Here is a 12,956-nt window from a genome sequence, read left to right as displayed (position 1 = left end):
GCTCTGGGGCCTGGAGCCACAACTGCTGAAGCCTCTGTGCCCTAGGACCCATCTTCTACAACAAGAGAAGCCGCCACAATGAGAAGCCCTCGCGCTGCAAGAAAGAGAAGCCGCCACCCACTGCAATGAGACAAAAGCCTGCATCGCCACGCAGAACCAGCGGAGCCAAAAATAAAGTAAATAATTAAAAAAAGCACCCCACAAATAATCAGGATGCCGCCACAATGAGAAGCCCTCTCGCTGCGAGAAGCCGCCACCCACTGCAATGAGACAAAAGCCTGCATCGCCACGCAGAACCAGCGGAGCCAAACATAAAGTAAATAATTAAAAAAAGCACCCCACAAATAATCAGCCTAGCCTGGGGGCTGAGTTGAAACTGGGAGAGCTCATCCTTCCTGCTTTAAGAAACATGACTTAAAGAGCTGAGTCAACAGGGCAAAGGAAACAGTCCTGGCCACTTGAAACTGGGGAAGAGAAGTGTGCAGCACTTAAGCAGAAAATGATAGCCACAGAGGACGCCACGTACATGCCAAACAATAATTTTCTACTGGTCTGCGAACAAATTACATGTAATCAGCATCACTGATCTTTTCTATTCATAGTTCTTCAGTATCTAAAAACTACTTTTTTTTTGTAAGTGCTACTTCTAGCCAAGCAAAGAGTCAAGGACTAGCTCAGAGGGAAGTACCACAATGTACAGATATTCTGAATGCAAATCATGACTTGGTCTGCAAGCGATTTATAAATTCCTTTCAGGTAGAATGCCCAAAGGGGTGGCATCCCAGGGACATTTCAGCGGCTCATGACTGCCCAAGATGGACCATCTGGAATGAGGACCTGTACTGAAAAGTCTAAGAGTACTTGTACTTTATCCAGAATACAAATAGTACAAAATCCTACAGACAAGGGAAAGGCATTCGCAGATGAGGGAGGCCTAATGGATCTAATAAGGCACCTCAAGATCTATAATGACAAGCATTACTAGCGCTCTGATGACAGAGTCCAAGGAGCTGCCATGCAGCCAGAAGCCACCTCAGTGTGGGACCGGACACGCTGCTCTCCCCCTCCTCAAAGCTGGCATTCTGACTCAGCTAAGGGTCACAGGGGGGGATTTCTGGACAGGGATAAGACTTTTTTTTCTAAAACTCAGAAAGGGCCTTCAATTGTTGCACAGCTGTCCTGTAAAAATCTCAAACATCTAAGAGATGCTTTCAAATTATGGTGCTGGAGAAGAATGCTGAGAATCCCTTGGACTGCAAGGAGATCAACCCAGACAATCCTAAAGGAAATCAACCCTGAATATTCATTGGAAGGACTGATGCTGAAGCTGAAGCTCCAATACTTTGGGCCACCTGATGGGAAGAGCTGACTCACTGGAAAAGACCCTGATGCTGGGAAAGACTGAAGGCAGGAGGAGAGGGAGCAACAGAGGATGAGATGATTGGACGGCATCACTCAACAGACATGAGTCTGAGCAAACTCTAGGACACAGCAAAGGACGGGGAAGCCTGGAGTGCTGTAGGCCATGGGTCGCAACAACAAAGAGTCAGACACACAACTTAGCGACTGAACAACTAAGAGAGCAGATTAGCTCATCCTAAATCCACGTTCTATAAACGCAGAGACTGGGCACAGAAGCAGATTATTTCTCAAATGTCAATCACTGATAAAGAATAAATAAAAGGTGGGTCAGTAGTGAAATCCAAGCTACCCTCCACGACTGACCCCCACCCATCTCAGGAGTTCCAGGACCTACTCTCAGAGCCAGCCTGGTGGGGCTGTCAACAAGGGTGAAGTCTCTTCCATAAATGGTCTAGTACATGGTCTGGTCACTGCTTGGAAGCCTCTGCTAACAAGATGTGGGCAGCAGAGGGAGGCAACTTCAAGAATAAAATGATCACCTTGATGCTATCATGCCTTACATTACGGTGAGGAAACAATCCAAAAAGAAATGTCCACTATGGATCAAAACAAAACCCAGCCCACAGAAATACTCCTGGAGGTGTAATGTCACTTTAACAAACTTTATAAACCTGCAATATAATTTACTTTTTGCAGCTCAATGACAGCGAACCGTGTCCACCCTGAACTGTTGCAGATTCTAACCGTTCAACCAAAAGGGAACATTAAAAAAAAAAAAAATCACTGAAGTTGGACTGCATTTGAAGACCAAACAGGTGCTGGCCCTTGTGAAACTGGCAGGAGACTAATCATCACCAAAACGGATTTACCCCTAAGCTGATCCGTGGCCAAATGTTAGTACTTTGATACACACGAGGACTCTGCCCCTGGGAGAGCCTGTTACCTTAAATCTCTGAGGTTGGTGAAACTGAATTGTGGCCCTTTTCTGATCAAAATCTTTTCTCAGCTGGAGAAAGTGCACTCTGCCATCTTTATTTAAAACCTTCTTCTTCCCGTGGACACAGCGGCAGACGTTCACGTCTCTCCCGTAGTACATCCCCCGGCTGCACAGACTCTTCAGATCAGAGAGCCTGAACAGGGACTGGTAGTACATGGCCAACGCAGGGTCGTCTCTCTGGATGAGGAGGGGTTTCTGCTCCCAAAATTCCTTGAAAAACGTCTCTGTCTTGATGGGCGCGATGAAACTTTCAAAGAGGCCACTGGGGCTGTCGAAGTCCAAAGGGGAAGAAGGGCCAGAGGCTGCCTCCACCTTCGCCTGCCTAGGAACAGGCCCTTCTTCCTCCCCATCCCCTGCAGGCCTTGCTTTCTTTGGCATCGCTGTCTTCAAGACAAGGCAGTGAGGAAGTGCAAACCTGTCAGAACAAGACCCATGTGTTTAGGTTTTCCCGGGGCCAGTGTCAGAGGACCACGTACACGTGACCGGCACGACTCGTGTGCATTCCTCCTAACTCAAGGCCGCTTCCTCCAGGATCAACATACAACCTGAAGCCAAGACCATTTCTTCCAGGGTATGATTCGGCCTCAGACACCACGCAGAGCACAGAGAAAGGGAAGCCTGCTTCCTTGCACCCAAGCACTAAGTCATGGAATTCATTACTTATTGAGGCATAATTAGCCCAAGTTAAATGATGCAACTATCTCAGCAGTTTCTAGTCACGGTTTTGGCCTGTGGCCATTGACACAGCAAAGTCAATCTTAAAATTTGGCTTTAATCAGCACCAGGTCCCAAATCTAATTAGATGCAACCGAGTCATAAACACTTGACTCAATCAAGAGCCGCCCACAGCCAAGCGCTCCTAGCCACCGCCCCGCGGGCCACCTGGGCCAGTGGCGCCACCTGCTGGCGAGAGCGAGGCACTGCCCGCTCCCGAGTCTTCAAATCAAGCACCTGGACTGCCTCACTTCAAACCTCCGCTCACTCCTGAAAATTGCCACTTCATCAGAAACATCCCATTAAAAAAATAAAACAAAAAATTAGACACTGAAAGGGAAGGGTAAAGACAGTCATATCCCACGGCTTTTAAAAAGTTGTAACTTTTTAACTAAAATAAGGCATACTAAAATGGCAACATCATTAACGTCCAACGCAGCCCTCCCCCCTCCAGGTGCGCACACATCCCCAGGGAGCACAGGTCTCAGGCAGGACTGAGATTCTGCATCTTCAGCAAGCCCACAGGTAATGATGCTGGATCACAGACCACACTTGAGTAGCAAGAGGATCGACCTTCCGACGGCAAGACCAAGCCACAGCTGTTGTCACATTTACACACAGGGGCCCTTCATCTGGATTTCAAGAATAACACTTCAACTATAGGAGTTCCCTGAAACAGCAAAACTCTATTTTAAGCACCTTTATTTCTGGGGGAGAGGGTCCACTGCTTCTACCAGATTCTTAAAAAAGCCCCCATCCCCCAAAAAAGATTAAGAAGCATTGTGCTTATTAAAAAAAAAAAGTTTTTCCCAAAGACTGGTAATTTATTTATAAATGTTATGCTTTCCTATGCTGTTGGGCTATCAAGAATTTTCTGCTCTTCTGTCATGATAACTAAGCATATTTCAGCTACACTGTGGGCTGAGAAGAATTAATGGTCTGGTCTGGGAAGTACCTACCCGAACACGTTACACACTGCAACAATAATCTACAAACTTATAATTGATAAATTCAGGATAAATCTAGAAAATAAACTTAGAGTTAATCCCTTTGTCTAGTATATGAACCCATTAGTCACTTAGTGGCCATCCTGCTGATCAGATCGACTGCCTCAGTATCAAGCTTGTGCTCACATGACCCTCATTTTACTTGATAATGGCCCCAAAGTGCACGAGTAATGATGCTGGCAATTCGGATATTCTCTTACCGTGCCTAATTCATAAGTTAAAGTTTATTATAGCTATCTATGAACAGGGAAAATGCACAGTTCATATAGACTTCATTGCCACCCGTGGTTTCAGGCATCTTTGGGGGACCTTAAAACATTATCAGCCGTGGGTAAGGAGGCACTACTGTGTAGAACTCACTAGTGGCCTCATTTTAGCTTCTAAATTTTGTGCCCACAAACAGTTCCTTCAAAAGATCAAGTGGTTTTGATAGGGAACACAGGACCAAGTGTTTACAATACAAATTGATACTAAAAGCTTGCATGGAAGAGTAAGGGCTTAAGCGTTTTTCCGGGGGGGACTTCCTGTTCTTTTTAAGTTAAACAGATCAGTTTGCTTTCTCAACTGAGGAATCACAACTTTGATAAGACAAAGTACTGCTGCTACTTGGAGCCGAGAAGTGAGGTAGAAATACAATGACAAGTGAAAACAGACTGGGTGAAGAGCACTGCTTTTGCAAAACTGAGCTACCTACCACCCGTTGAGGACTTCCCTGGTGCCTCGGTGGGAAAGAATCCGCCTGCAATGTGGGAGACCCAGGTTCAATCCCTGGATTGGGAAGATCCCTGGAGGAGGGAACGGCAACCCACTACAGTATTCTTGCTTGGAAAATTCCATGGACAGAGGAGCCTGGCAGGCCGCAGTCCATGGGTTCCGAAGAGTTGGACACGACTGAACATGCACGTATGCACTATCCCCTGAAAGTCAGCATGTGCAGATGTCTGGGCTGGGAACCTCGATTTCAGAAGTGTTCCTAACACCACTAGCTGAAAAGAGGACTCACTGTGACTACGCTCTTTGGACAAACAGTGTGATGATATGTGATGATAGGCCAGGCAGAGGTATCTACATGATGAGCCCCCAGTAAAAGCCCCCGGACACTGAACATCTAATGAGCTCCCCTGGCTGGCAGCATTTCACACCTGCTGTCACGACTAGCTGCTGCAGCCGCTTGGTCTCCACTTGCTGTAATAAATTAGCTGTGAGTCCTAGCAAACCACTGGCCCAGGGGATGGTTCAGGGACCCCTGACATACTGCTCACATTTAATTGTTAAAAACTGTTAGGCTGCCTCAGAAGGTCTACGTCATTAAAGGTACTCAGTAATGAAAAAGCAATGTCATATTCAGCCACACATTTCTTATCCCTCACAATTGGTCACTTTAAAATTTATTTAAGGAATGCAAGCAGCAAGAAGATGTAAACAAAAGGTTTGTTTTGTTTAAGCATAATATACGAACACAGTATAAGCATATTCACTAGAAAGTGTGGTGAAACAAAGTGTGCAGAATACTTCAGCCAAAAATAAGATCACTTGAAGCATTTTTCCCATCCACAATCAGTAACAAAATAAATCCCAACAGTGCATAACAAATGCTTTTGTTAGAATATGAATTTCACTACTTTTACTGCCAAAACTTACATCATTTATTGTTTCTCTGTGTTCATATTGAAATGATTTGAGGCTCAGTTAATTGGAACCTAGCTTAGAGGTTACTAGGCTTACTAATAGAAACTTACTATTTCTCTGATTCTTACATTACCCATATTGTAAGACAACCATTCTTTTTAACAGCTTGTGGGAGGTCGAGAGGAGAACAGATGACATACTCCACCACATTAAACACACAAAAATAGTAAGCTCTATCACAATTTCAGGAGCAAAAAGTTAAAAAAAAAAAAAAAAAGGTGTGCCTTGAAAGAAATATAGGAACTAAACAAGAGAATACTTTGGAAAAATACAGCCAACACAAGCCTGCCTCTAAACCTCACAGACCACCCAAACAGAAGTTAAGAGTAAATATTTTTATAAAGCTACAAGAGAAAAAAAAGCCAGCATTTAAAAAGCATCTGTTTCCAATTTGAGTTGACTACAGCATTAGAGGCTTCCCGGGTGGTGCTAGTGGTAAGGAACCCATCTGCCAAGGCAGGTTCGATCCCTGGGGTTGTGAAGATCCCTTGGAGGGGGACATGGCAACCCACTCCAGTATTCTTGCCTGGAGAATCCCGTGGACAGAGGAGCCTGGTGGGCTACACTTCATGGGAACGCAAAGGGTCGGATACAACTGAAGCGACTTAGCAGCAGCATAGCATTAAAGTATAAAAATATTAAATCAAAAGAAAAGATTCAAGGTTCATATTTTACTAACTGCCCACAGATGAAACACAGCCACTAATCTAAACAATTAGAAGGATTAAACTCTACAAGAAAATCAATATTGATACCCATTCTACAGCCAGCAAACACAGACAAAATCTTTATATTTTTAGGTGCCCTAACGTTCTCTTCTATGGTAATAGTCACTGACCAGAAGTCTTAAGGCAGGACATCTATCTGCACATTCCCAGAGCTAGTACAGAGCGGGGCACGTAAGGGGGTCCTCAAACACTTGCTGAGTGCATATTTTTTTCACCTTTTTCACCTTTTGGATACAATTTTGGAGGCAAAAAATCTCAAAAGCCTTACATAAAACAGAGTTGGGGAAAACAGATGGTTTGTTCAGTGGGGATTATTCTTATGATAGCAGCTCAAGCTTGGGTAGTCCAGTCCTCTCAGAGCTGAGAGGCACCAACCAGGAGACGGAAGTGTGTCTTTTAATCTCCAGAGCTGAGTTTTACAGTTCAGTTCAGTCACTCGGTCGTGTCCGACTCTTTGCGACCCCATGAATCGCAGCACACCAGGCCTCTTTGTCCATCACCAACTCCCGGAGTTTACTCAAACTCATGTCCATCGAGTCGGTGATGCCATCCAGCCATCTCATCCTCTGTCTTACAGACTGTAGTCAAATCACCAGGAAAGCTTGTTAGTATGCAAATTTCTGGGCCCCTTATCAAGTCTATTTAGTTAGCATTTCTGGGAGCCAAAGCCCAGAAACCTGCAGTAACTCAGTCAAAACAAAACAATAAATTTTTTTAAAAAAGTTATCCACAGGAATTTTAGATCCACTAACATAGATGTGAGAGTTGGACTATGAAGAAAACTGAGCGCGGAAAACTTGATGCTTTTGAACTGTGGTGTTGGAGAAGACTCTTGAGAGTCCCTTGGACTGCAAGCAGATCCAACCAGTCCATCCTGAAGGAGATCAGTCCTGGGTGTTCATTGAAAGGACTGATGCTGAAGCTGAAACTCCAGTACTTTGGCCACCTCATGCGAAGAGTTGAATCACCAGAAAAGACCCTGATGCTGGGAGGGATTGGGGGCAGGAGGAGAAGGGGACGACAGAGGATGAGATGGCTGGATGGCATCACCGACTCGATGGACATGAGTTTGAGTAAACTCTGGGAGTTGGCGATGGACAGGGAGGCCTGGCGAGCTGCGATTCATGGGGTCGCAAAGAGTCGGACACGACTGAGTGACTGAACTGAACTGAACATAGCGGAAGATCCAGGCAAACTCAAGCTCAGTTAATTACACTCAAATAAGCTGACAGAAATGATAAATCATCACCTGTAACAAGGCTGCCTAGGCCAATCTAAAAGATTTCTCTGGAGGGATGTTTACCAAGACAGACAGGGAAAAGCAGTTCTCCTATTGACCTAAAGCAGTGATTGGCACTTATCGTTTCAGTTCTATCTTAGAAATAATGGATGGAACCTCATTAATATATTTCAGTAATCATGACTTGTTACAATGGATGGGGGCTGAGGACCAAAACTATCCAAGCAATGGTGGAAGCTTGATAAATCAGGTTTTTCCACTTAAAGATGAGCCCAGTGAAATCAAAGGCCTGGCGCCGAATTGACAGCTGATTTTCGGAGTAGTCAGGAGGCTTCCTAGATGGTGCAGCGGTAAAGAGTCTGCCTGCTAATGCAGGAGATCCAGGTTCCATCCCTGGGTTGGGAAGATACCTTGGAGAAGGGAATGGCTACCCACTCCAGTATTCTTGCCTGCAGAAACCATGGGCAGAGGAGCCTGGTGGATTCAGCCTATGGGGTCGCAAAGAGTCGGACACGACTGACCACTCACGCAGGCACGCACTGGAGATAGCGAAGTCTGTGATCCCCAAGCCAACACTTCCTGAAAACACAGTGAACCACCAACCTGATCTCATTAACCCGATGGATGACCCAACAGCAGTCGGGGACCTATTCTAGAAATATTCAGTGACGAAAGAATGACTGGGAGGGAAGGCTGTCATTTTAAAGTCAGGGTGGGGCGAGAAAAAGGCAGCTGTCTCCGCCCGAACTTCAGGTTTCCCTGCGGTAAAGCGCGGGGCTCTTAGGCCCGCCTGGGAGCACAGCCCACGTGGTGGCCGCGCTCCCAGACCGCCGGCCACGAGGGCGAAAGCGGGCATCACGCTCGCTGCGAAACCTGCGAACTTTCGTGTGCTCGTCCAGTCTCGAGACCACCGGCCGAGCACGTGGCTTCTCTCAGTGCCTAGGCCCCTCCAGACCCTAACCCCGGATCTGAGCGGCGCCAAACCCGCGTGCCGGGGATCGGAGAGCGCGCCCGCGCGCGTCCCGGGACCAGCGGCCACCAGCGCTTTCCGGTCCGGGCCGGGGTGCACCAACGCTCCCAGCCCGAGTCCTGTGGTTCCCCCCATCAGGATCTTGCTCCACCCACACTCGCGCTTGGGCGTCGGGAGAATGAGCACCACCCCAGACAGCCTAGAGGCGGGCGCCAGGCCGGGACGGATGCACTCACCGGATTCAAGCCAGTTGCGCGAGGCCTCCAGCGGAACAGCGGCGGCGCGGACCGGGGGCGGGCCGGGGCGGGCCGGGGGCGGGGCGGCGCGGGCCGGGGGCGGGGCGAGGCGGCGCGGGCCGGGGGCGGGGCGGCGCGGGCCGGGGGCGGGGCGGCGCTGTGCGCGCATGCTCGGAGCGGCCCATCCTGCTCTGAGCCGGCCTCCCGGCTGGCCAACCGACGGAGATAGGGGCCAATCCTAGTGTCTAGGTGCGGAGGGCTGTTCGGAGTTCACGCCCGTAGATTTCTTTTTTTGCTATTAAAGGAAATAATTGAGGGCTTTTCTTGATTGGTGGAGGATGAGGCTCAGGATCTGGGAGGACATGATCTAGTACAATCCTGTTCCTTTAATGAATGGAGAAACTGAGGCCGGGAAGAGGGAAGTGAGCTGCCCAAGTTTAAGGAGCTAGTTAGTGGTCCAGGTTCTCCATGGCTTTCTTTGGGGCGCTCTGCTACGCTGTGTTGCTTTGTACTAAGTCAACTGTAATTTGTATCATGTTGCTCCCGGAGAGGGAATCCTGATTTAAAAAGGATACTGGAAATTCTTGAGACCGGCTGTAAAAGCAAAGAACAAAAAGGAATTATTTGAGTAACTACGGCCCAACACACTCCTTTTGACTCATCAGGACTTTTGGGCAGGGAGGCCTGGAACCAGTGGGCAGAGGATCGACTGCTCACCTGTGCTCTGGCCTGTGCAAATCTTTGCTCTCCAGACAGCCAGAGGGGACACAAAGGAAGTCCTTATTTCATTCTGTTAAGATGATTGAGACCAGAGCTGTTTCTGATGGTCAAGTGACAAGCCAATGGGAACAACTTATACCCTTATCTTATGCTTGTCAAAACTAACAATAACGAATATTTCCAAAAATGAATGCATAAACTGTGATGAAATAACTTGTATAGGCGTATACCTAATGAAAGTTTTACTTGAAATTTCAACGAAAGCCCTAAAACAGGAGACATCTACCATTGTTGAGCACATACCATCTCCCAGGCACTTTTAAAAACTGTATACTCAAATTTACTAATCCATAAAAAATCTACGAGAAGAATGCTACAGTTATCTCATTTTGCATGGGAGGAAAAGGAGGTACCAGGAGACTAAGTTATTAGCCAAAGGCAAGCTTTCTTACTGTGGGCACTGCTGACATTTGGGGCCAATAATTCTTTCTTGTATGGAGATGACCTGCATTATAGCAGCATCCTTAGCCTCTACCCCTTAGATGCTAGTGGTACCCACACGAAGTTGTGACAGCTGAAAATGTCTCTAGACCCTACACAGTTTCTCTGTGGTGAACCACTACTTTAGTAGTAGCCCCCACCCAGTGCTTAACTTCATACTATCGTGCAGTTACACGCCACAGTTCTCAGGAGGAGGTGCTCGGTACTGCCCTGTAGGACTCACCGAAAAGGCCTGAACAGGTTCCATGAGCAGCACCCAGTCACAGTATATAAAGACTGGAAACTGAAGGACAGATTGTGCATCAGCATAGCAGAGATTGCGGTAGCATTTCCCTTCCTCCCCCAAGACAACTGGCAGGGACTCCTGAGCCAACAGAGAGACCTGGGGCATCCACAGGCCATCCTGAGCAGCTGGCTGTTTGCTGAGCTGTGGGCTGTGCTGATCTGCAATCAGAGGAGATGCCAGTGTGTTTACAAAGGTCTTGGATCCCTGAGTCGTGCCTGTGGAGTTGAGGGAATGCCTTGTGAACAGAAACCCAGATGGCTGCTTCTTGCCTGGAGGATCCTGAAGGAGGGGGCAGCGCTCTGAGGCCCAAGTGCACCTCTAGCATCCTTTGTCAAGTCGAGGACCATTAAGCATCTTCTGGGTGGAGTGGGTGCTGTGCAAAGTACCTGGGTTTGGTACATCTGGATGGCACCCTGTCAAAGAGAGTGACGTAGCAGGTGATGAAGGCCAAGCATTAAGAGGCAGAGGGGTCCACTGGCATGGGCCGGAAAGGAGGTATGGGGCCACAGGAGGTCAGTCAGCGGTCTCAGGGTTAATGTCAATGCACCCCAATGTGTAGACCGCCAAAAGAATCTTTGCCTGCATCACTTGAAAACTTCAACATTTGAACACCTGTTATCAGGGCCAGCTATATAATTGGTGGAGCTCAGTGTGAAATGAAAGCATGGAGCTGCTTCTCCCGAAGGAAGGAGTAAAGTGAAAGTGTTAGTCACTCAGTTGTGTCTGACTCTTTGTGACCCCATACACTGTAGCCCACCAGGCTCCTCTGTCCATGGAATTCTCCAGGCAAGGATACTGGAGTGGGTAGCCATTCCCTTCTCCAGGGGATCTTCCTGACCCAGGTGTCGAGCTCGAGTCTCCTGCATTGCAGGCAGATCCTTTACTGTCTGAGCCGCCAGAGAAGTCCAAGGTAGGGGCAAAGTGTCATTAAGGATAGTCAGAGTTAAAACGGTTCCTTTCTTTGGCCTCCTCTCTCTCTCTTAAACAATGGTCCTGTTTTCAAGTTGCAGTATTTAATGCCTTGTTCTTGGGAGCATAGGAAAACTTGAAAGGTGAGTGCAGACACGCAGGAGGACGCTTCAGTGCTTCTTGGAGCCACATATGCACAGGAGCACCCGCCTCACAGGTGTCGAGTTCTCCCACCTGTTAAATACTGGTCCCACACTGCTGTGCCCTGGCCAGGCGTGGGGAAACCAATCCCTGGGGCACTGGTCACAGCCCCAACCCACAGCAAACCAGCTGAAGACTGCCACCTTCCACGGGGGGCACACTCCTTGCCTGGACGGGGTGGTTAGAGACTTGCCCCAGTCCACTCACCCTCCAAACACACCATGGCCCTGCCAGCCCAGGGCAGTTACAGGGCGTGGGATGTGCACCCCGTCCAACTCCCCCTCCCACCCCGGGTCTGTGTACCTGCCTCTCCCGAGGCAGAGGGAAGCCAGGGACATTGGTTGCCATGGGGATGGGGGTTGGGAGGGGAGTCTGGGAAAGCAAGGTCCAGAACCGATCTCACAGGTGGGAGGCAGAGGGGCACGTGCCAAGCCTGGTACATGCTAGTTGTTCCAAAAGACTTCCCTTCAAAAACAGAGTCAAAGATTATGTTATTCACAATTTCAAGATAGCCACTTGATAGCCACTTAAACTCCAAGGGTAAGGCCCTGTGTGAGGGCGCTGGTTGTCTGCCCAAGAGGCAGGCCCTGCCTGCTACCCAGAGGACATCAACAAAGTCAGCTCAAAGACATATCATTTCAGTAAACTTGTCAGTTCTTTCCCGGTTCCTCCCCATCCATTCCTGGCCCCTGAACCTGGTGGAATGGGAGGAGGGTGGGAGGCAGGGAGGTATGAAAGAGCAGATACTATATTATTCCTTGGACAGTTTCCTCAATTCAGGGTGCAGGCCTGAGCTGGCAGGAGGGAAAACAGACCTGAATCAGTCTATGCTGATTAGTATCACTAATCAGCTAAAGTTAGTGTCGCTGTTATCAAAGTGAATGTTTGGTGTGTGTATTGTATGCTTGTTGACTGACTGACTGGATTGATTGACAATTCAAAGTATCCAAGAGGCAATGGAATTCACCCGAGAAGTCAGCAAGCGGCAGAGAAGGAATCACCAATAAAGCGTGCTTAATAATGACTGATGCAAAATACAGCCATTTTCTGCTGGTACCTCCAAGTTCCAATTGTTTCACATAAAGCTATGGTTCAACAATGTGATAAATGGTAACCAAGTGGAACTCACTGGAAATTTCCCACCAGTAAAATCACTGTATAAAAGGGGTAAATGATAAAATCATAAAAGTAATTTGAAATGGGTTATTTGCATCAAGATGGCATATTGTATTGATTGCTTGGTGACCGTCATGTAATTGAATTGTTTTGATTACCCAAAGACACATCATTTTTTGTTCAAATGAGCAATAGCTATCTGATTGCATCGATCTAGACCAGGATATCATCCAAAATAATCAAAGATAATTAACTCTACATTCAAATCCAAATCTTTCCC

General features: G+C 47.6%; 1 protein-coding gene across 3 annotated transcripts in view; it reads right to left on the bottom strand.

The window, feature by feature from the left end:
• The window catches only part of RIOX2 (ribosomal oxygenase 2), a 32,185-nt gene extending 23,165 nt beyond the window's left edge, over window positions 1-9,020 (bottom strand). For 2 of the 3 annotated variants that reach the window (XM_020879879.2, XM_070455024.1), the window contains exons 1-2: window positions 8,944-9,020; window positions 2,306-2,774 (exon numbers count right to left, since the gene is read on the bottom strand). In XM_020879879.2, the coding sequence (XP_020735538.2) occupies window positions 2,306-2,737 (432 nt within the window). In that variant the 5' untranslated portion in view covers window positions 2,738-2,774; window positions 8,944-9,020. Of the gene's footprint in view, window positions 1-2,305; window positions 2,775-8,943 lie in introns of those variants that run through there. The other variant, XM_070455025.1, reaches the window with a different exon arrangement.
• Window positions 9,021-12,956: the final 3,936 nt, after the last annotated feature.

The sequence above is a fragment of the Odocoileus virginianus genome, chromosome 25 (genome assembly GCF_023699985.2).
Source record: "Odocoileus virginianus isolate 20LAN1187 ecotype Illinois chromosome 25, Ovbor_1.2, whole genome shotgun sequence".
Taxonomy (NCBI): Eukaryota; Metazoa; Chordata; class Mammalia; order Artiodactyla; family Cervidae; genus Odocoileus; species Odocoileus virginianus.
This window is presented reverse-complemented; position numbering and strand designations above follow the sequence as displayed.